Consider the following 24783-nt stretch of genomic DNA (forward strand, 5'->3'; position numbering starts at 1 on the left):
TATAACACGATGTCGTCTGTAGTGTCTCAATATGTTACAAAAATTATCTGTGGAAATCAAGGATGTTTGGACTTCAAGCAGCTTGACCAGATCGTTGGTCAAAAGTTCACTTGTGCAGATGAGATCCTACTTGGAATACTTAGTGACAGCGGAAAATATGCCATCAGTGAAGGCAAAGAAAAGGCTTCGGGTTGTGTTATGAGCCAGGACAGTGTTATTGTTGCCAAGACTTCACTACGAGTCTGTCAAACCTCTCATAAAGAGTGTCATCAGTGCGATAATTTACACATATGCAGCCACTTTGTATGCGGTAACTGCAAGTACGGGTAAGTGCCATGCTCTTTTAGACTATTATATGTAGGCTGTCAAGTTTCTTATCGCATAGGCTATACACAGTGGGTCTGCAGATGTTTCATAGCATATGTAAATACAATTTAGTTATGAGTCCAGTATGTTGATAATTTGGGTGTAGCAACAGGCACCGTAATTTAGCTACATTTGTAGTGCCTATTTCAATTAAGATGCGTTCGTAAATTCACTGTTGCTATCTACTCCGAATTCAGAGCACTCTCGTCTGAGGGTGCAGAATAACTGATGAATTTAAGAAAGCGCAACACTGGTTGAATATGAGCAAAAATGCGTTGTTAAATTGTTGCCAGTAGCACAGTTTGTCACCAAAGCTCTAGATAACATGAAAACAGACACCAGGTTTGCTAGGGGCCCTAGTAGGGCGAGTAAAATGGTCAGTGAGGTGTGCTCTCATTTGTGTCTGGAAGTACAGTAGCTAGCAAGTTAGCCAATTTAAGCAGGTCACCCAGCTTGGGTGCTTGACGATGAAACGCTGTTTGGGTCTTTGGGTGTCAAAAAATAGAAGTTACACGTCAAATTACACTATTTGGCGCGTTAGATAATGTAATGAAACAGCAGGGAGCAGGTCTCGAACCCTCGACCTTCTAGCCTGAAGTCCAGCGCGGATATCGACTCTGCCGCTCGACCATGCTTTTGCGGAAAAGAGTCGATATCCGCGCTTATAAACCCAGGCTCGTTACACTAAGCTTTTAATTTGACACGTCAAATAACACAATTCTATTTTAGAATATTGTGTGTGTGTGCTGAATTTGTGCGTGCAATCCAAGCGCTACCACTACGATCGCACTGTAAAAGCTGTACAAAAAAGGCATACACTGGCCACGAATGATGTGTTTACAATACCACTTTGGTAATAAGGCAGCTGAGTCTTTCTACCGACAGGCATACATTGAATGCCTGAAATACATTGAATGCCTGAATTGGGACGATTTCTCGCCCGTCTGTATTATGTGAGTAACGTTCTTTCTAGTGACCGTGTGGACACTAGGCTACATACATCTATGGCCATCTATCGGTCCATTTCTCGTGAAACAATCCTATGCTAAAGCTTGCTGGCTACAGTAGGTATGTTTGAAGCAGCACATAACTCGTTTCTGTTGACAATTACATACTATACTATCTCACTGCTCTTTAAACTTCAATTTGATCTTGTTTTAGTTTCTTAATCAAAGACAATCGCTGGTAAAAGCGCAGCATTTTGATTTTTTTTCATTTTACTAAGGCTTTGAACTTGCTGCTCCACTAATGGCAATCTATAGCCTACATTGCAGATTGGCAGCTTTTAGGTCATTTTGAATACCAATGTTACTAGATAGTTAGACACCGATCCTGTCCACCAATATTTGTGTGTGTGTATACATTTTTCATTGGTCTGCTTGATGTATACAATTTTGAGAAAAGAAAATACTCTTTATTTTTATGGACACTGAACTACCGTGGTTTACGTTGGCCTTGATTGTTGAGGTTGGTCACTGACGGTCCTCAGTTACATTCCTTTTATCTTGGACTCCACTACGACATTGGAGTCTAATACTATCAATCCTCTCTTCCAATTGTACTCTTGTTTAATTGTTGCACTAGCTGAAGTTTAGACCCACGGTTCGTTTGCATAATTGTACATATCCAAAATGCTAATTGTCCGTTTGTATACTCTTATTGAATTGTTCCCTCCTAACGACGTTCAACAATTTACAGATACAGGGGCTGACCATTTTTATAGCCTACTGGTTAATTTTAAACATCTATTTACTCAGCCCTGTGGCGACACCTAGTGGAGTACACATTTTATGGCCATTGAAATGCCACCAATCACTGTTAACATTTTTTAATAACTGAAGCTGAAGGTTATACTCTTTGTTTAAAGTGTGACCGAAACCGAAAATGTACACTTGCCTATTGACATATTACATTTTTTTATTTCAAGGGCGTTATGTAACTTCTTTCCTAGATTGGTTTGACCTCACTGCACATGTAGGGTAATCAACTGATGCTGAGTAAGATAATTCCTGCTGCTCGTCTCGTTCATAATGACGAGTTTATGATTTGTATTTTTTCTTTTGAAGGGTGTTGTGCTATTTGTGTACGTTGGCATTATCCAAAGATTCTTGTGCTCTGCTTTTTTATTTTATTTTCCTATTCAGATGTTTTGCTCATGCTGCTCCTCTCTCAATTTGACTTCTCTTATAAGGATTCATGTCTAGGTCAACAACAAGTCAGGATGGTACTTTAGGACTTTCAGTCAGACTGGTGCATGGAACATTTGCGGTTGTGGGGAGAAAATGAAGTGCTCCAGAGTATTTTCATATCTGAAAAGCCTGAAGACTGGTATCGCATTTCTTCAAGAAACGCACCTACTGTACGACCATTACTAGATTGTGTAAAGCATGGGTTGGACAGGTTTTTCATTCAAATTTAACGGCAAAGCCAGGGGAACCGCAATAGTGATTCACAAACGAGTGCAGTTTTCACCCTCACAGATCATTTCAGATCCTGGAGGACGTTATACAATAGTTAGTGGCACCCTCTTCCAAACCCCTGTAGTACTTGCGACTGTTTACGCCCCTAACTGGGATGACACTAGATTTATGACATCTCTTTTAGCCTCTCCCTAATCTTGACACCCACCGCCTCATCTTTGGCGGGGACCTTAACTGTGTTATTGAACCAAGACTTGACCGGTCTGATCTCAGAACACTTACTCCTTGCGGGATGGCAAAAGCTCTTTCTACAGTGACCCAAATGGGTTGTGTTGATCCATGGCGCTTCCTCCACCCGGTCACAAAAGACTTCTCCTACTTTTCTCATGTTCATCAAGCCTACTCGCGCATATACTACTTTAAAAAAAATAGATAGAGCCCTTCTCCCCTCAGTTAAAACTAGTGATGCACCGATATGACATTTTTGGTCGATATGACATCCAATATTTTCCTTGGCAAAAAAAACGATAACGGATATTTAACATTTTAGCGGCCTTTTAAGCATTCTAGAACAGTTAAATAGTTAACACACACATGGACGCAGCGGTCTACTCAATTTAATCTGCTTTCCACTGATAAAGCAGAGTTTCTGTTGCAATGAACAAAGGGGACGTACTATGAATATGGTGACAAGTCCAGCCACCTTTTGGCACACCAACTTAAACGCCAGTCAGCATCATCTTATCTCTCAGGTATTTACTTAAATTATTATTCTTTTTTTTACCTTTTGTTATACAGGTTTTTCTCATTGAGTTAACATCTATTTTCCATGAGAGACCTGGTCCAATAGCAGACTCCTCCCGTAATCTTACAAGTGATCCCTCTAATATTAATTAAACTTTTGTGTCATTTTATTCTAACCTCTACAAATCCAAACCCCCATCAGATAATACAGCTATGGACAACTTTTCAGATATGGACATGAGTAAAGTTCTGGACAACCCTCTGCATCTTGATGAAATAACAAAGGGTCTAAAGGTAATGCACAGTGGCAAGGCCCCAGGCCCCGATGGCACCCCGTCGATTTTTACATAAAATTCTCAAATCAACTTGCCCCATTACTATTAGATATGTTCACCAACTCGCCAACACTGGGCTCTCTTCCCCCAACGCTAACCCAAGCCTCCATCTCACTTATACTTAAGAAAGATAAAGATCCGGTTGGAATGTGGTGGCCAATTTCACTTTTGAACGCTGATGTTAGCTAATAATTTAAGGTTCTAGCATGCCCGGTTGGAACCCTGCCTTCAGGATGTCCTATCTGATGGTCAAAGGGCGACAACTGTTTTCCAATTTACGACGGCGTTTGAACATTATACTATCTCCCCAGACCCCGAAATTGTTTCTCTTGATGTGGAGAAGGCTTTTGACCGGGTGGAGTGGGATTATTTATTTAAGATTTGGTTTTGGGTCCAATTTCATCTCATTAATATTTCTGCTCCTACGGCTAGCGTACACACCAACTCTCAACATTCAAAATATTTCCCCCCACTCCAGAGGGACCCATAAAGGTTGTCCTATGTCCCTGCTCCTTTTTGCTCGTGATAGAGCCGCTTTCCTTGGCTTTAAAATTATCACCATCATTCAGTGGAATCCACCGAGCTGGTGAAGAGCATAGTGTCACTGTATGTAGATGATCTACTATTATATCACTAACCCTGTGAACTCTGTCGATAACAATGCATATTTTAAACACGTTTGGATAATTTTCAGGATAAAAATTGAACATTCAGTTGTCCTATCAACCCTGCTGCCAAGCAAATTCCCCTTGGAGCCCTGCCTTTCCATCTGTTGCCCTCTGGTTTTTCCTATTTGGGTGTGAATATAACACACTCTGTGGCTACCCTCCATAAAACTCACTTTGCAAGCCTAGTCACACGCGTTAGAGATAGACCAAGGCGCAGCGAATGTAGAGTTCCACATAATTTATTATAAAGTGAAACTTAGCAAAACAAACTATAAACGAACAACAAACCGTGACTACAGAGGTGCAACATGCACTACTCAAAACAATATCCCATAACACACAGGTGGAAAAAATGCTACTTAAGTATCCCCAATTAGAGACAGTGATAGCCAGCTGCCTCTAATTGGGAATCATACTAAAACACCAACATAGAAAAAACAAACTAGAACCCCACATAGAAAATATAAACTAGACTAAACCCCTAGTCACGCCCTGAACTACTTTACCATATAAAATAAAGGCTTTCTATGGTCAGGACGTGACAGTTAAAGCAGACTTACACCGCTGGGATAGTCTGCCTCTCTCATTAGCTGGCAGAATTCAATCTGTTAATTTATATTTTACCTAGGTTTCTATACCTTTTTTCAATGTCTTCTGATCTTTCTGCCAAAATATTTTTTTTACAAAGTTGGATAGGCTCATCAGTCATTTTATCTGAGCAGGCAAATCACCTAGGATACATAGAGCAATACTTCAAAGAAGGAGACAAGATGGAGGATTGGCACTTCCAAATTTACTGCTTTACTATTGGGCAGCCAATATTAAAAAGATTATGGTCTGGTGTAATGCTCCAGGTACCAACTGGTGCTCATTAGAGGAGCACTCCTGCCAATCATCCTCCCTTTCTGCTCTTGCTTGTGCCCCAGTGTCCTTGTCCTTCTAAGTATATGGGAAAACCCATTGTGTGCTCTAGGCCCCGTGTGGCTCAGTTGGTAGAGCATGGCGCTTGCAACGCCAGGGTTGTGGGTTCGATTCCCACGGGGGGCCAGTACAAAAAAAAGTATGAATGTATGTACTTGTAAGTCGCTCTGGATAAGAGCGTCTGCTAAATGACTTAAATGTACTTTGAAGATCGGAAGACAATTTAGTCAACATTTTAGACTTTCTGCCCCTTCTTCTCTAAGCCCTATCTGTAATAACCACCTATTTTTACCCTCCAAACTCGCCCAGGCTTTTGTTTTGTGGCGTGAGAGAGGTTTGGTTTGTTTCAAAGATTTATTTTTAGATGGGAAGTTTGTCATTTTTAATGATCTCGTAGCTAAATCTAATCTGGCTCATTCTAATCTTTTCCGCTATTTTCAAGCCCGTAACTTTGCTTGCTCTCATTTTCCCACCTTTCCTCCATTTTTCCTCAACTAACTCCCAAGACATTGCTAGAGGAGATTTTGTCCCTCCCATGGAATCGGCAAGGTCTGATTTCTAGGTTATATGACATTAGGCCGTCCTCTCCAATAAACGAAATCAAGACAGACTGGGGTAGTGAACTGCTGCCGCGGTCATCCCCCTCTTCAAAGGGGGAGACACTCTAGACCCAAACTGTTTTAGACCTATATCCATCCTGCCCTGCCCTTCTAAAATCTTCAAAAGCCATGTACTCTTATAATCTCCACCCGGCACAGCCAGAAGAGGACCGGCCACCCCTCAGAGCCTGGTTCCTCTCTAGGTTTCTTCCTAGGTTCCTGCCTTTCAAGGAGTTTTTCCTAGCCACCGTGCTTCTACATCTGCATTGCTTGCTGTTTGGGGTTTTAGGCTGGGTTTCTGTATAGCATTTTGTGACATTGGCTGATGTAAAAAGGGCTTTATAAATACATTTGATTAAATAGATAAAGTAGCTAACAAATATTTTTGCTGAGCAGCCTTCAGCATTTGTTGACCTGACAAACCTGTCTTCTGTTGTCTTGGTTTAATTTGCACATCTTATGTCTGTGTACTCAAACATTGTTTGCATGTCTCTTTAAACTCTAGGAACAAGTGCAAAAAGGCCCACAGTCTAGATTCCCCACACAACGCAGCTATTATAAGTGAGGTGGGTCACCATGACCTGGGGGAGGCAGAGCTGTTCCAACTTCTGCTGCAGAACGACCCCTACCTGATGCCTGAGGTGGGTGGCACCCAAAATTACCCTTAACAATTAATGTACAGTTGATGTAAAAAGATTGGATAGGTTAGCACTGGGGTAATACTGTAGCTCCGGCACCAACTGATATGGAAAAAGAGTAAGCCAAGTGTAAATAGCATGTAGTATGCGCTCTGGATGTTTGACAATCTCCTTTCAACTCCTTCCAGATCTGCTCCCATTACAACAAGCGCGTTGGTGAGCATGGCATCTGCAAGTTTAAAAGCAGCTGCACAAAACTCCACCTCTGCCTGCACTTCCTCCAGGGTGACTGTAGGTTTGGTGCTGGTTGTAAGAGGGCCCACACGTTCGATGCCCCTGCAATGAAGATTCTAAACAGCAGAGGATTCAGCCAAGAGAACATCAAGATCCTCCACAATATCTACAAGAATAAATTCATCATCACTCACCAAGAAAATCCAGCTGGTAAGGAAATGACAAGGTAGAATCCATGAATACAGAGAATCCATGCAAACAGTGCTTTAGTAACCGTGTCTGTCCTGTGTTTAGCCGTAGCACCCTCTCTTGCTCCAGTCATGAAGCCAGTTGAGAAACAACAGCCCTCCTCCAGCCCCACCAGTGAGACTGACAGGAATGAAATCTGCCTCTTCTCCATCCGCAGTCGCTGCAGCTTCAAAGGTAACATCAACCTAAACATACTTTATTATCAACATTTCTGTCTACAGTAGTGTGTTTACATGTTTCTGTGGTTGTGTTGTCAGACACATGTATCCGTGTCCACTACCATCTGCCTTACAAATGGCAGATCTTAGATGGAGTGGCTTGGAGAGACCTGGACAATGTAGAGGAGATTGAGAAGGCCTACTGTAATCCACGAAATGAAACAAGGTACTGTTGTCATCATATCCGGTTTGGTGTGGATTTTTGTTACCTGTCATACCAGATCTAAGATATGTTAGTGTTTTATTAGATAGAGAATATTACCTTTTTTAAACAACTGGTCTTATTTTGTTGTTCATCTGTGTTGCCCTCAGTGGAGGAAGTAAGCCTGTGAACTTCCTCACCATGACATGTGGAAGCCCTCCAGTTCGTCGTCTGTCCACTATTTCATCCGTCACCAAACCCCCTTACTTCATCCTCACAACAGAGTGGCTGTGGTACTGGAGAGATGACTGTGGCCAGTGGATAGAGTATGGCCATGAGGTCAGTCCGAATACTGAATATGCATGGATGTGGTTTTTATTGTGACTTTACACCACCACCCTCTTTGAGTTGACCTAAACTGTGGTATTATTCTGTGCAGGGTGGTGAGGGGAATGTGGCCTCTGTCATTTCCCAGACCCTGGAGAATGCTTACCAAACTGACTCTGACAGCGAGATTCCATTTGAATCTGGAGATCAGAAATACATTCTTAATCTCAAAGGTATACCCCTTGTCACAGATATATAGTAATTCAGCAGTTAATCAGCTCTTTATTGGCTAACAACCTGTTACAACATTTATGATTACATATGCTTTCTGTTTCAGAGATGCATCAGCAGAATATTAGATTTACAACCAAAAGAGCAATTTGTAGAAGGCCCCGTTTTCTCTCTAAGGAAGATGTGAATGCCAAGCTGAAGAGGTATTGTCCTTCATGGTTGTACTGTATGTCTGTAATGAATGTAATGTGAAGTGTGCCACTCCCCCAAATTTCACATCTCCCCATCCTACCCCAGAGCCAAATGAAGTAGTTGGCCAAATAATACTGAGCATTCAGGAAGGCCTATTGGATATCTGTGTCTGAATCAGCCAAACTAGAAGCCAACCCTTATCTATTGGAACTTCCCTGTTGAATTTCCTGTTTCTTCTTTTGTCTCTGTGTTAGTGAGTCTAAGGAGAGCTCCAGCTCCTCTGTGACTGTCCCTCCACACTGGGACAAAGGAGTCTTGTCTGACGCCACAGACTACAAGGTACTATGTAGTGATACTGTACTGTTTAATTTAGTTGAGTTTAAATGAAACACACGTGAGCACACAAGCATTTCACTGTAGTCGAAAACTGTGGTTTTCGACACCTGACATATACCATTTGATTTGCTTTGACACTATTATAATGGTGGGCACCAATATCGATAATGCAATATGATATCGAATTGAGCAAGGGATATCGGTTTATCCTTGATGTTATCCTACACCATTAAGTAAAATAGCATACATGACTGTTCCTGCAGGCACAAAAACCTCTCTTTACCTCTCAATTTAGCATACTTAATTGCCAACTGATGGGCCATCAATGGGCTTACCATTTTATTCAAACTGGTTGGGTAGGTTAAGCCCCCAGAACATTTGCACCTGGCCTAATGGGCAATTAGCAAGCCGTTGTCTGGACTTCACAAAACCGTGGAAGTGAAAAGAAAATGTAACATTCACACAGTTGCAATGCTATATATCGATATCGGATTGAAAAATTGCAACTGATATCGATATAGATTTTCCATATTAGTGATATTAATATCAGTGTGGAATATTTCCCATAGAGACATCTCACTCAATAAAGTAATCTGTGGTTTCCTTCAGCTGGTTCCACTCTCAAGCCAGATAGAAGAGTACCAAAAGTTGGAGAAGCTATTCAAACATACCATGGCCAGCAGCACCATCCACAGCATCAAACGGATCCAGAACCCCTCACTCTGGAGGGTCTTCCAGTGGTATGTTTTGTAGACTGCTGTATTCAGTTGAAAAACTGGTGTCTAGTAGATCTCCTGAGACTCACTCCTCAGCCTTGTGCCGTTGAAGACCTTTTTCAATAGCGTGATGAGTTGGAACACTTCAGAGGGGCAGTTACGTGTTTTTGTGAAGCAGAGGTCCTGAGTTCTGTGCAATAAATAGAATAGATACCAACATTTTGACATCTGTGCTGCTTTCATCAGGTTTTCTTCTGAGTGGGTACTGGATAGCAGCTAGTCATACTGTAGCTAGTTTAGCATCGGGGCACTGCCTTCTTGAGACCATAAATGGGTTTCTGTAGTATAATAGTAACTATGGTGACCTTGTAAGTTGGCAAGTTGGCATCGAATCTTGTAGTGGGTTTGGTACATGAAACATTAGCATATTTACATAATGATATTTGTTTCCTTACATCGTCCCCGATGCAAATTCAGTACATACCCGGACAAGGAGTGACTGCAATCTACACTTTGGTTTTGACTAGCAACTGGAGAAGTTAATATGTTCATTTTTGTACCAAAAAATTATATCTTCTCTGTTTAGCATGTTTAAAATGTCATGCCCATGTAACAGTATAACTTTACGGCGTCCCCTCACCTCTCACACATCAACAACGGTCGCCCACGAAGCATCGTTACCCATCGCTCCACAAAAGCCGCGGCCCTTGCAGAGCAAGGGGAACCACTACTTCTAGGTTTCAGAGCAAGTGACGTAACCGACTGAAAGGCTGCTAGCGCGCACCACCGCTAACTAGCTAGCCATTTCACATCCGTTACACCCAAATCATTGCAAGATAATTTTACACCAAATTTATTGAGTAACACAATCCATGTAGCCCTTAACACTAGTACCCGTATACGGGTTGAAAATTATAGATTTGGGCACTGATAAATTCCTAAATCGGAACGCAGTGTCTGTACAGTAACATGCTATACATGACGTCAGAGTGCTGGATCTGCGCTGTACCAGAGCATGTGAGCGGAGTTGATCAGTTGAAAATCCCACTCCTCTCTCACAGAGCGCTGCGCCGGTTATCCATGTCCTTTCCAACGTCTCTGCTAAACTTCCTCGCTCACAGAAAAAACTGCTGATCCAGATTCACCCCATTCATTAAAATCACAATTTAACCAACACCCATCTATTTTTGACTACCTGGACATACTACAGTATTTGGTTTTGAAGTATTGAAACCAAACCATATGATTTGAATTAAAAGTATTTTAATAAACAGGTGACAGTAAGAAGTGCTCATCATTTCAATTAGGCTACATGTCGTATTAAACAGCATGTAAGCACGCTAAATAGGTCTAATGAATTATTTAGGCTATATAATTATTATTTATTAGCCTATTTAAATTAGCCTATTTCAATTCATCCAAGATGGCATAGCAGTCGGACGTGTGTATGTCTTGTCTTGTCTCATGTAAATAGTCGGTCTCATCGTTTTTTTTTGTAGTATATATTTTAATCTCACTTTCCACCTACATTCTAAATATGCTTTCCTGCAACCCGCCTCACCCAATGTGGTACGGATCTGATATTTTATACTTTATAACTGGAACCTCCATCAGAAGCTAGTCAGCTAACTAGCTAGTAGTCACTGTTAGCCACGGCTAGCGGTCTTCACCTTTTTAGCTCGGTCACCAGCCAGCTTTAGCTCGGTCAATACCTGCCAGTCTGCACAGCGCAATATCAACCCAGAGCATATCAAACTGCTTTTCTCCACCACATCACCGGATTCCTGCCGCAAGCTCTGGACCATTACACCGGATCATCGCAGCTAGCTAGCTGCAACCGATTGGCCACCGCTCGCTAACACCTCTGTCCCGACGCAAGCACCAGTTAGCCTTGAGCTAGCCTCGAGCTAGGCCCATCTCCCGGCTAGCCGAAGAGGTATACCTGTTAATTCGTGGGCTTTAATACCTCTTTTGCCAATTGACCTGGACCCTTTATTGCCGACACGGAGCCCCGCTGATCCATCACGACTGGTCTGCCGACGTAATTGTCTGATGTGGTTTCAACAGGCTTTTCCGTTGTAATGTCACCGAAGACCCATCTGCTAGGCCCGGCCCGCTAGCTTTCTGAACGCCGTGCCTCCTGCTTGCCTAGCATAGTAACGACTACCGAACGGCTCCCGGGCTCACCTATTGCTGCTCATTGGACCCTATGATCACTCGACCACACATGCCTCTTTCTAATGTCAATATGCCTTGTCTTTTGCTGTTTCGGTTAGTTTTATTTCACTGTAAAGCCCCTATTCCAGCTCAACATGCCTTAGATAGCTCTTTTGTCATACACCTCACACATGGGGAGACCTCACTTGGCTTAGCTGTTGTCTCCAGATGCAAGCTCTCTCATCGTCACTCAATGCCTAGGTTTACCCCCACTGTACTCACATCCTACCATACCCTTGTCTGTACGTTATGCCCTGAATCTATTCTACCACGCCCAGAAATCTGCCCCTTTTATTCTCTGTACCCAACGCACTAGATGACTCGTTCTTATAGCCTTTAGCCGTACCCTTATCCTACTCCTCTGTTCATCTGGTGATGTAGAGGTTAACCCAGGCCCTGTAGCCCCTAGCATCACACGTATTCCCCAGGCGCTCTCATTTGTTGACTTCTGTAACCGTAAAAGCCTTGGTTTCATGCATGTTAACATCAGAAGCATCCTCCCTAAATTTGTTTTACTCACTGCTTTAGCACACTCAGCCAACCCTGATATCCTAGCCGTGTCTGAATCCTGGCTTAGGAAGGCCACCAAAAATCCAGAAATTTCCATCCCCAACTACAACATTTTCCGTCAAGATAGAACTGCCAAAGGGGGCGGAGTTGCAATCTACTGCAGAGATAGCCTGCAGAGTTCTGTCTTACTATCCAGGTCTGTGCCCAAACAGTTCGAGCTTCTACTTTTAAAAATCCACCTTTCCAGAAATGTCTCACTGTTGCCGCTTGTTATAGACCCCCCCTCAGCCCCCAGCTGTGCCCTGGACACCATATATGAATTGATTGCCCCCCATTTATCTTCAGAGTTCGTACTGTTAGGTGACCTAAACTGGGATATGTTTAGCACCCTGGCCGTCTTACAATCTAAGCTAGATGCCCTCAATCTCACACAAATTATCAAGGAACCTACTAGGTAATACCCTAAATCCGTAAACATGGGCACCCTCCTAGATATCATCCTGACCAACTTGCCCTCTAAATACACCTTTGCTGTCTTCAACCAGGATCTCAGCGATTACTGCCTCATTGCCTGCATCCGGAATGGGCCCGTGGTCAAACGACCACCCCTCATCACTGTCAAACGTTCCCTAAAACACTTCAGCGAGCAGGTCTTTCTAATCGACCTGGCCCGGGTATCCTGGAAAGATATTGACCTCATCCCGTCAGTAGAGGATGCCTGGTTATTCTTTAAAAGGGCTTTCCTCACCATCTTAAATTAGCATGCCCCATTCAAAAAATGGTTCACTCCAGACTTGACTGCCCTTGACCAGCACAAAAGCATCCTGTGATGTACTGCATTAGCATTGAATAGCCCCCGCGATATGCAACTTAACAGGGAAGTCAGGAACCAATGCACACCGTCAGTTAGCTTTCCTAAGGCTAGCTTTTTCAAACAGAAATGTACATCCTGTAGCACTAATTCCAAAAAGTTTTGGGGCACCGTAAAGTCCATGGAAAATAAGAGCAGCTCCTCCCAGCTGCCCACTGCACTGTGACAAGGAAATACTGTCACCACCGATAAATCTATGATAATCGAGAATTTCGGTAAGGATTTTTCTATGGCTGGCCATGCTTTCCACCTGGTCATGCTTTCCACCTGGCTACCCCTACCCTGGCCAACAGCTCTGCCCCCCCCGCTTCTCCTTCACCCAAATCCAGATAGCTGATGTTCTGAATGAGCTGTAAAATCTGGATCCCTACAAATCAGATGGGCTAGACAATCTGGACCCTCTCTTTCTAAAATGATCTACCGAAATTATTGCAACCCGTATTACTAGCCTGTTCAACCTCTCGTATCGTCTGAGATCCATAAAGATTGGAAAGCTGCCGTGGTCATCCCCCTCTTCAAAGGGGGAGACACTCTAGACCCAAACTGTTACAGACCTACATTTGAAATCAGAAATGTACATACACATTAGCCAAATACATTTAAACTCTGTTTTTCACAATTCCTGACATTTAATCCTAGTAAAAATTCCCTGTCTTAGGTCAGTTAGGATCACCACTTTATTTTAAGAATGTGAAATGTCAGAATAATAGTAGAGAATGATTTATTTCAGCTTTTATTTCAGCTTTTATTTCTTTCATCACATTCCCAGTGGGTCAAGTTTACACTCAATTAGTATTTGGTAGCATTGCCTTTAAATTGTTGAACTTGGGTCAAATGTTTTGGGTAGTCTTCCACAAGCTTCCCACAATAAGTTGGGTGAATTTTGGCCCATTCCTCCTGACAGAACTGGTGTAACTGAGTCAGGTTTGTAGGCCTCCTTGCTCGCACATGCTTTTTCAGTTCTGCACACAAATTTTCTATAGGATTGAGGTCAGATCTTTGTGATGGCCACTCCAATAGCTTGACTTTGTTGTCCTTAAGCCATTTTGCCACGACTTTGGAAGTATGCTTGGGGTCATTGTCCATTTGGAAGACCCATTTGTGACCAAGCTTTAACTTCCTGACTGATGTCTTGAGATGTTGCTTCAATATATCCACATCATTTTCCTGCCTCATGATGCCATCTATTTTGTGAAGTGCACCAGTCCCTCCTGCAGCAAAGCACCCCCACAACATGATGCTGCCACCCCCGTGCTTCACGGTTGGGATGGTGTTCTTTGGCATGCAAGCCTCCCCCTTTTTCCTCCAAAAATAATGGTGGTCATTATGGCCAAACAGTTCTATTTTTGTTTCATCAGACCAGAGGACATTTCTCCAAAGAGTACGATCTTCGTCCACATGTGCAGTTGCAAATCGTAGTCTGGCTTTTTTATGGCGGATTTAGAGCAGTGGCTTCTTCCTTGCTGAGCGGCTGTTCAGGTTATTTCGATATAGGACTCGTTTTAATGTGGATATAGATACTTTTGTACCTATTTTCTCCAGCATCTTCACAAGGTCCTTTGCTGTTGTTCTGGGATTGATTTGCACTTTTCGCACCAAAGTACGTTCATCTCTAGGAGACAGAACGCATCTCTAGGAGACAGAACGCATCTCCTTCCTGAGTGGTATGACAGCTGCGTAGTCCCATGGTGTTTATACTTGCGTACTATTGCTTGTACAGATGAACGTGGTACCTTCAGGCATTTGGAAATTGCTCCCAAGGATGAGCCAGACTTGTGGAGGTCTTGGCTGATTTCTTTTGATTTTCCCATGATGTCAAACAAAGAGGCACTGAGTTTGAAGGTAGGCCTTGAAATACATCCACAGGTACACCTCCAATTGACTCAAATTATGTCAATTAGCCTATCAAAAACTTCTAAAGCCATGACATAATTTTCTGGAATTTTCCAAGCTGTTTAAATGCACAGTCAACTTAGTGTATGTGAACTTCTGATCCACTGGAATTGTGATACAGTGAAATAATCTGTCTGTAAACAATTGTTGGAAAAATTACTTGTCATGCACAAAGTAGATGTCCTAACTGACTTGCCAAAACTATAGTTTGTTAACATGAAATTTGTGGAGTGGTTGAAAAACGAGTATATCCATCCTGCCCTGCCTTTCTACAGTCTTCGAAAGCCAAGTTAACAAACAGATCACCGACCATTTCGAATCCCACCGTACCTTCTCCGCTATGCAATCTGGTTTCCGAGCTGGTTATGGGTGTGCACATAAACCACGCTCAAGGTCCTAAGCGATTTCATATCCGCCATGGATAAAGGACAGTACTGTGCAGCCGTCTACATCGACCTGGCCAAGGCTTTCGACTCTGTCAATCACCGCATTGTTATTGGCATACTCAATAGCCTTGGCTTCTCAAATGACTGCCTCGCCTGGTTCACCAACTACTTCTCAGAGTTCAGTGTGTCAAATCGGAGGGTCTGTTGTCTGGACCTCTGGCAGTCTCTATGGGGGTGCCACAGGGTTCAATTCTTTCTCTGTCTATATCAATGATGTCGCGCTCTTGCTGATGATGGTTCTTTGATCCACCTCTACGCAGACGACACTATTCTGTATACATCTGTCCCTTCCTTGGACATTGAACCTCCAGACGAGCTTCAATGCCATACAACACTCCTTCCGTGGCCTCCAACTGCTCTTAAATGCTAGTAAAACTAAATGCATGCTCTTCAGCCGATTGCTGCCCGCCCGCCTAGCATAATTACTCTGGACTGTTCTGACTTAGAATATGTGGAAAACTACAAATACCTAGGTGTCTGGATAGACTGTAAACTCTCCTTCCAGACTCACATTAAGCATCTCCAATCCAAAATTAAATCTAGAATCGATTTCCTACTTCGCAACAAAGCATCCTTCTCTCATGCTGCCAAACATACCCTTGTAAAACTGACCATCCTCATGATGTCATTTACAAAATAGCCTCCAACACTCTACTCAGCAAATTGGATGTTGTCTATCACAGTGCCATCTGTTTTGTCACCAAAGCCCCATATACTACCCACCACTGCGAACTGTATGCTCTTGTTGGCTGGCCCTCACTACATATTTGGCGCCAAACCCACTGGCTCCAGGTCATCTATAAGTCTTTGCTAGGTAAAGCACCACCTTATCTCAGCTCACTGGTCACATAGCAAAACCCTCCCGTAGCACGTGCTCCAGCAGGTATATTTCATTGGGCAACCCCAAAGCCAACACCTACTTTGGCCGCCTTTCCTTACAGTTCTCTGCTGCCAATGACTGGAACCATTTGCAAAAATCACTGAAGCTTGAGCCATATCTCCCTCACTAACTTTAACCTCTCTTGGGTAGGGGGCAGTATTTTGACTTCCGGATGAAAAGTGTGCCCAAATTAAACTGCCTGTTTCTCGGGCCCAGAAGATATGATATGCATATAACTGGTACATTTGGATAGAAAACACTCTAAAGTTTCCAAAACTGTTAAAATAGTGTCTTTGAGTATAACAGAACCCATTCAGGAAGTAGTTTCTTTTGTGGTTTTGTAGTTTTCTATTCAATGCCATTACAGTATCCATTGACTTAGGACTCAAATTGCAGTTTCTATGCCTTCCACTAGATGTCAATAGTCTTTAGAAGTTGTTTCAGTGTTGTATTCTGAAAAATGATGACGTAAGAGCAGTCTGAATGAGTGGACCCTAAACTGTCACAAAGCTTTTTCATGCGCACAACCGAGAGAGGGCCTTTCTTGTTTACATTTTATATTGACGACGTTATTGTCCGGTTGAAATATTATCGATTATTTAGGCTAAAAACAACCTGAGGTTTGAATATAAACATCGTTTAACATGTTTCTATGAACTTTACGGATACAATTTGGATTTTTTTTCTTCCTGTTTTGACTGCGTTTGAGCCTGTGGATTACTGAAGAAAACGTGCAAACAAAACTGAGGTTTTTGGGTATAAAGAGACTTTATCGAACAAAAGGAACATTTATTGAGTAAATTAATGTCTGCTGAGTGCAACCATATGACGATCATCAAAGGTAAGGGATTAATTTTATCTCTATTTCTAAATTGTGTAACTGTTCTACCTGGCTGGCTACTGTTTGTAATGATTTGTCTAGTGGGCTATGTTCTCAAATAATCGTAAGGTATGCTTTCGACGTAAAGCATTTTTTAAATCTGACACCGTGGTTGGATTCACAAGAAGTTCATCTTTAAACCTATGTAAAATATGTTTGTTTTCAGAATTTTTATGAGTATTTCTGTATTTGAATTTGGCGCCCAGCAGTTTCATTGGCTGTTGAAGAGGTGGGACGCTAACGTCTCACGTACCCAAGAGAGGTTAAATAAAGGTGAAAAAATAAATAAAAAATAAAATAATTAAAGTCTATAGCCTTCAAATAAATAGACTGTGAAGCGTTTGTGAGTGCGACACACTTGGCTGGCATGAACATTATGCACTCAGTATTTAAACAACATTTCGTTGCACATATAGGCTGTGACTTACTTATGAAACAAAAAACACCTTATTAGGCCTTTGAATTAACTTTTAGAAACACGAGTTTGGCCAGAGTCTGTGGCTTCAGGCTCATACGACGATGCCTGGAGAGCAGGCCAGCAGTGGAGAATTGACTATAGTACTCGCTTGGAAAAACAGATCACTGCTACACGCCTTTTCAGAACGCCTACAAGGCCCTCCCCCGCCCTCCCTTTTTGCAAATCGGATCACAACTCCATTTTGCTCCTCCCTTCCTATAGGCAGAAACTCAAACAGGAAGTACCGGTGCTAAGGTCTATTCAATGCTGGTCTGACCAATCAGAATCCATGCTTCAAGATTGTTTTGATCATGCGAACTGTGATATGTTCTGGGGTAGCCTCGGAGAGTAACATTGACATTTACACGGACACAGTGACTGAGTTCATCAGGCAATGTATAGGGGATGTTCCCACAGTGTCTATTAAAACCTACCCAAACCAGAAACCGTGGATAGATGGCAGCATTCATGCAAAATTGAAAGCGTGAAACACCGCATTTAACCATGGCAAGGTGACTGGGAATATGGTCGAATACAAACCGTGTAGTTATTCCCTCTGTAAGGCAATCAAACAGGCAAAATGTCAGTACAGAGACACAGTGGAGTCGCATTTCAATGGCTCAGACACGAGACCTATGTGGTAGGGTCTACAGACAATCACATATTACAAAGGGAAAACCAGCCACGTCGTGGACACCGTCGTCTTGCTCCCAGACAAGCTAAACACCTTCTTCACCCGTTTTGAGGATAACACAGTGCGACCGACGCAGCCCGCTCCCAAGGACTGTGGGCTCTTGTTCTCCGGGGCCAACGTGAGTAAGTAATTTAAGCGTGTTTATCCTCGCAGGGCTGCCGGCCTAGCCGGCATCCCTAGCCGCATCCTCCGAGCACGCACAGACCAGCTGGCTGGCGTGTTTATGGATATATTCAATCTCTCCCTATGCCAGTCTTCTGTCCCAACTTGCTTCAAGATGTCCACTATTGTTCCTGTACCGAAGAAAGCAAAGGTAAGTGAACTGGCTATCGCCCTGTAGCGCTCACTTATGTCATCATCAAGTACTTTGAGAGGCCAGTTAAGGATCATATCACCTCCACGTTACCTGACACCCTAGACCCACTTCAATTTGCTTACCGCCCCAATAGATCCACAGACAATGCCATCGCACTGCACACTGCCCTATCCCATCTGGACAAGAGGAATACCGATGTAAGAATGCTGTTCATTGACTACAGCTCAGCCTTCAAAACCATAGTACGCTCCAAGCTCATCATTAAGCTCGGAGCCAGGGGTCTGAACCCTGCCCTGGACTTCCTGACGGGCCGCTCCCAGGTGGTGAAGGTAGGAAACAGCACCTCCACTTTGCTGATCCTCAACACGGGCCCCACAATGGTGGCGTGCTCAACCCACTCCTGTATTCCCTGTTCACCCATGACTGCGTGGCCACGCACTCCTCCAACTCAATCATGAAGTTTGCAGACGACACAACAGTGGTAGGCCTGATTACCAACAACAACGAAACAGCCTACAGGGAGGAGGTGAGGGCCCTAGCGGAGTGGTGCCAGGAAAATAACCTCTCCCTCAACAAAACAAAGGAGCTGATCGTGGACTTCAGGAAACAGCAGAGGGAGCACCCCCCTATCCACATCGACCGGACCGCAGTAAAGGTGGAAAGCTTCAAGTTCCTCTGCGTACACATCACTGATGATCTGAAATGGTCCACCCACACAGACCGTGTGGTGAAGAAGGCACAACAGCGCCTCTTCAACCTCAGGAGGCTGAAGAATTTTGGCTAGGCCCCTAAGACCATGAAACTTTTACAGATGCACAATTGAGAGCATCCTGTTGGGCAGTATCACCACCTGGTATGGCAACTGCACCGCCCTCAACCGCAAGGCTCTCCAGAGGGTGGTGCGGTCCGCCCTACGCATCAGCGGTTGCCTGCCCTCCAGGACTCCTATATCGTCCGACGTCATCAAAGCTGGGACCGAGAAACTGAAAAACAGCTTCTCTCTCAAGGCCATCAGACTGTTAAATAGCCATCATTAGCCGGCTACCACCCAGCTACTCAACCCTGCACCTTAGAGGCTGCTGCCCTATATACATAGACATGGAATCACTGGCCACTTTAATAATGTTTACATACTGCTTTACTCATCTCATATGTACAGTCGTCGCCAAAAGTTGAGAATGACGCAAATATTAATTTTCAGTCTGCTGCCTCAGTTTGTATGATGGCAATTTGCATATACTCCAGAATGTTATAAAGAGTGATCAGATGAATTGCAATTAATTGCAAAATTCCACTTTGCCAAGCAAATGACTGAATCCCCCAAAAACATTTCCACTGCATTTCAGCACTGCCAAAAAAGGACCAGCTGACATGTCAGTGATTCTCTCGTTAACACAGGTGTGAGTGTTGCCGAGGACAAGGCTGGAGATCACTCTATCATGCTGATTGAGTAAAAATAACAGGCTGGAAGCTTCAAAAGGAGGGTGGTGCTTGGAATCATTGTTCTTCCTCTGTCAAACATGGTTACTTGCAAGGAAACACGTGCCGTCATCATTGCTTTGCACAAAAAGGGCTTCACAGGCAAGGATATTGCTGCCAGTAAGATTGCACCTAAATCAACCATTTATCGGATCATCAAGAACTTCAAGGGGAGTGGTTCAATTGTTGTGAAGAAGGCTTCAGGGCACCCAAGAAAGTCCAGCAAGTTGATTCAGCTGCGGGATCGGGGCACGACCAGTACAGAGCTTGTTCAGGAATGGCAGCAGGCAGGTGTGAGTGCATCTGCACACACAGTGAGGTGAAGACTTTTGGAGGATGGCCTGGTGTCAAGAAGGGCAGCAAAAAAGCCACTTCCCTCCAGGAAAAACATGGGACAGACTGATATTCTGCAAAAGGTACAGGGATTGGACTGCTGAGGACTGGGGTAAAGTCATTTTCTTTGATGAATCCCCTTTCCGATTTTTTTTAAATTTTCTTTTTGGGGCATCCGGGAAAAAGCTTGTCCGGAGAAGACGAGGTGAGCGCTACCATCAGTCCTGTGTCATGCCAACAGTAAAGCATCCTGAGACCACTGTGTGTGTGGTTGCTTCTCAGCCAAGGGAGTGGGCTCACTCACAATTTTGCCTAAGAACACAGTCATGAATAAAGAATGGTACCAACACATCCTCTGAGAGCAACTTCTCCCAACCATCCAGGAACAGTTTGGTGATGAACAATGCCTTTTCCAGCATGATGGAGCACCTTGCCATAAGGCAAAAGTGATAACTAAGTGGCTCAGGGAACAAAACATCGATATTTTGGGTCCATGGCCAGGACACTCCCCAGACCTTAATCCCATTGAGAACTTGTGGTCAATCCTCAAGAGGCGGGTGGACAAACAAAACCCCACAAATTCTGACAAACTCCAAGCATTGATTATGCAAGAATGGGCTGCCATCAGTCAGGATGTGGCCCAGAAGTTAATTGACAGCATGCCAGGGTGGATTGCAGAGGTCTTGAAAAAGAAGGGTCAACACTGTAAATATTGACTCTGCATCAACTTCATGTAATTGTCAATGAAAGCCTTTGACACTTATGAAATGCTTGTTACTATGGAATACTGAAGTATAATTACATCTCACAAAAATATCTAAAGACACTGAGGCAGCAGACTTTGTGAAAATTAATATTTGTGTCATTCTCAAAACTTTTGGCCATGACTGTATATACTGTATTCTATTTGACTGTATTTTAGTCAATGCCACACCGACATTGCTCGTCCTAATATATATATATATTTATTTCATTATTTTACTTATTTTACTGTTGGAGCTAGGAACCGAAGCATTTCGCTACACCCAGAATAACATCTGCTAAATATGTGTATGTGAGCAATAACATTTGCTTTGATTTGAGAATACCCTCTCTGCCCTTGCAGAGCCACTAGGGATGCTAAACACCCTTCGGGCTACTCTTGCCATGTTGGGTAGGGATGCATAGCTTTTTTGATGTTGTTGGTAGGTCTACAGATTTTTAGGCAACATAACCCTATCAAAACGGAAAGCTCCTTGAGAGGTAATATGTCAGCAGGCCTATTGGGACAAAATAAACAAAACTTTTAAGAGTTGATTTTTTGGTTTCTAAATACTTTGCTACAATGACACATAGCTAGTTACCCACTTCATTCTGTTCTGTTAGCATGTGCACGTAGTAAGTACACCATCATGCTTTCGGGATGCATGTCTTTTCAGATTCCACAGTGATTCTTTAGTTGTGGACACAACATCACTGCACTCCCTCTCTTGCTCTTGGTCCTCATCTTTGTAAGTCACCTTGATTTTGCACCTGAATGTTTTTTTTTAATCAGTTTCTTTATGAAAATATTTAGCAAACTCCATGACAGTAGCTAAAGAAAGGGGCTATGCTGGGGCGGACATGCCCTGAGCTCATGAAGTGAGGTGCTACTGGAATGAAATTGGAGCGGGCGAGGGGACTGGAACTCTGCGCTCCAGCCAAATTGGGCACTGCTCATGCTCTGCGTTGTACGGGTTTTGACTGAGAGCCACTCTGAACTTGAGCACCTCGCGTGACAAAAAGTTGCCCTCATCCCTCCTGCTAATTGGGCAACTTTTGCACATTTTGTTTTTGATTGAGGGGAGATGCTGTAAATTGTATTTTGAAAGATGAGATATTGAGGATTTATAATAAATATGGCTTTGTCATACAAGCAAACCAAACACCTGTGAGTCCATTAATGTGCACTTCACATTTCCAAATCATTAAACTGATGACATATACAATCAATATTTATGATCACCATGTTTGGTGTACAGTTACAAGACGTCATACCCTGCATTGTTCTGAACAGAATGCTCATTTTCGTCACAACAGTAATTGTGTAATGGCGGGGATGCAGGGTTGTAATTCCAAAGAAAACAACTACAAACTACTTGCCGTAGATCCACAGCGTCACAGCTAGGAGAGCTCAAACACCTTATGGTTGAAGACTCCTGGAGACACAAAAGTTTATTCAAATGACTTAGGAACTGTGCACATTTTGGAGAGGTGTGTGTGGGGCCACTTGGAGACACCAGTTAGTCCTCACTCAAACTGTTGTCATTTTTTTGTCTTATGTTGCACTTACCCCACATTTCCCAGGAATATTATTATGTTACTGAATGTATGCAAAGTATTTGCAGCGAAAAGTACACCAAATGTAAAATCCAGTGTAATGTTTGTTTTCAGTCTTGTGAACTGTCAATAATAATTTGGGCGTGGGGGGTGCTTATTTGTCCTGTTACACACAAGTGTTTATTTTTACATATCCAAACTCCCCCTGAGACACCCGCAGGGAGTGGTCATGGCCAGGGTCACCATTGTACAGCGCCCCTGGAGAAATTTGGGGTAAGTGCCTTGCTCACTTAACAGCTATAGATTTTTATTTTGTTTTCTCCGATAATCAAATCAGCAACCATTTGGTTACTGGCCCAACATGCTAACCTCGAGGCTACCTGCCACCCTGTTGTGTCTTGACCTTTTGGTATAATAATTTTCCCATCAACTCCAAACTGTTGTCTTTAAATTGCTACCATGGTTATACATATGCTTTTCATATTTCTTCTGTAAGACACATTTACATTTAGCCCTATCCATATAGGCCAATTCCAACCAGTGTAAAGGGCTAAGAGAATATTTAGGCATGATATTTCAAACTTGCTAAATTTAATTAATGTCCCTGTTTGATATTTCCTGTTTGTTGACCGGTCAGTCTGCAACTTTTGAGGTTCGTATCTTTGACGTTTTACTGTATAAGCATGTGTTTGCAGGGGCTAGTTGTGTTTGCAGGGGCTAACAAAACCAAATGTATGGATTGCAGCCACTCCTTGTCCATAGATTGCGTTCAAGGTAAGGAAACAAATATGTAAATTTGCTGAACTATCCCTTTTAATGTATTGTTTTGTGTGCTTGTGGTTAGGCAGAAGGAACAGATGATGAAGAAGAATGGCGGGAAACCGGTTGATGAGAGAGAATTGTTCCACGGCACAGATCACTCTATCATAGATGTCATCTGTGAACAGAACTTTGACTGGAGGACCTGCGGTGTCAATGGAACACTTTATGGCCTAGGTGAATCTCTCTCTATTGCTATATCAAGTCACATAAAAGCAAATGTTTCTGCTAGACTTTTGAAACATTTGTCTCTAACACGCTGTTGTTGTTATTTTCCAGGGAGCTACTTTGCTAGAGATGCCTCTTACTCTGACGCGTACATAAGATCTCAGAGCAATAGCAAGAAGATTATGTTTGTGGCTCTGGTCTTGGTTGGAGAGTTCACCAATGGGTGTAAAACATACCGTCGTCCACCTCAGAAAAGCACCAGCAAGGTCCTCTACGACAGCTGTGTCAACTCAGAAAACAACCCATCCATTTTTGTTGTGTTTGAGAAACAGCAGATTTATCCTGAATACCTAATTGAGTACTCTTAAATCCACAGGGGTCCATACCAATCTTCCACTGAAGACAACTGATATTTTGTGACTTGCTAACAGTCCTCACATGCTCTACCTACTGTATTTCTGTTATTTATTGAAATGGGGCTAGTGATTTATTGAATTGGGGCTAGGTTTTGGTATTTTTTTGTTATGCATTAAATAATAATTATTATTATAATATCGCCAAAGTTCAGTGCTATAGCATGATTGAAATTTAAAGGCAATGTTCCCACGCTCAGTCGCTTCTAGTCCGTATCTTTTTATGTGTTATTTCTTACATTGTTAGCCCAGAAAATCTTAAGTGTTATTACAGACCGCCGGGAAGAACTATTGGATATCAGAGCGACATCAACGTACCAACATTACGACCAGGAATACGACTTTCCCGAAGCGGATCCTTTGTTCACACCACCACCTAGGGCATTTGATCTGATCCCAGAGACCGACCCAAAATAACGTTGCCTCAGAAGAGGTAGACGGAGCGGCCTCCTGGTCAGACTTTGGAGGCTTGCACACCACCCACTGCTTCCGAGTATATTATTCGCCAATGTCCAGTCTCTAGATAACAAGGAAGACAAAATTAGGGCAAGGGTTGTTTTCCAGAGAGACATCATGGATTGTAACATACTGTTCCACGGAAACATGGCTCTCTCGGGATATGTTGGAGTCAGTACAGCCACCGGGATTCTTTATGCCGTGCCGACAGAAATAAACATCTCTCAGGGAAGAAGGGCGGGGGTGTATGTTTCATGATGTAATTGTAACAACATACAGGAACTCAAGTTCTTTTGTTCACCTGACCCAGATTTCCT

At 43.0% G+C, this 24783-nt stretch overlaps 1 protein-coding gene across 1 annotated transcript; it reads left to right on the forward strand.

Moving 5' to 3' along the window:
- LOC120066760 (protein mono-ADP-ribosyltransferase PARP12-like) lies at positions 1-24553 on the forward strand. Its single transcript, XM_039018228.1, has 12 exons — positions 1-326; positions 6559-6694; positions 6880-7135; positions 7220-7348; positions 7432-7558; positions 7705-7873; positions 7974-8094; positions 8199-8295; positions 8539-8623; positions 9230-9360; positions 23455-23606; positions 23709-24553. The coding sequence occupies exons 1-12, from the start codon at positions 10-12 to the stop codon at positions 23963-23965; spliced, it is 1977 nt and encodes a 658-aa protein (XP_038874156.1). The 5' UTR covers positions 1-9; the 3' UTR covers positions 23966-24553.
- Positions 24554-24783: the final 230 nt, after the last annotated feature.

This window comes from Salvelinus namaycush, chromosome 21 (genome assembly GCF_016432855.1).
Source record: "Salvelinus namaycush isolate Seneca chromosome 21, SaNama_1.0, whole genome shotgun sequence".
NCBI lineage: Eukaryota > Metazoa > Chordata > Actinopteri > Salmoniformes > Salmonidae > Salvelinus > Salvelinus namaycush.

What these genes read in the sequence shown, in the direction of transcription:
- LOC120066760 (XM_039018228.1), top strand. Translation starts at nt 10, where the DNA reads ATGTCGTCTGTAGTGTCTCAATATGTTACAAAAATTATCTGTGGAAAT. An exon ending in ACCCCTACCTGATGCCTGAG is followed by an intron (nt 6,695 to 6,879) that starts GTGGGTGGCACC and finishes AACTCCTTCCAG; the next exon opens with ATCTGCTCCCATTACAACAA. An exon ending in GGATAGAGTATGGCCATGAG is followed by an intron (nt 7,874 to 7,973) that starts GTCAGTCCGAAT and finishes TATTCTGTGCAG; the next exon opens with GGTGGTGAGGGGAATGTGGC.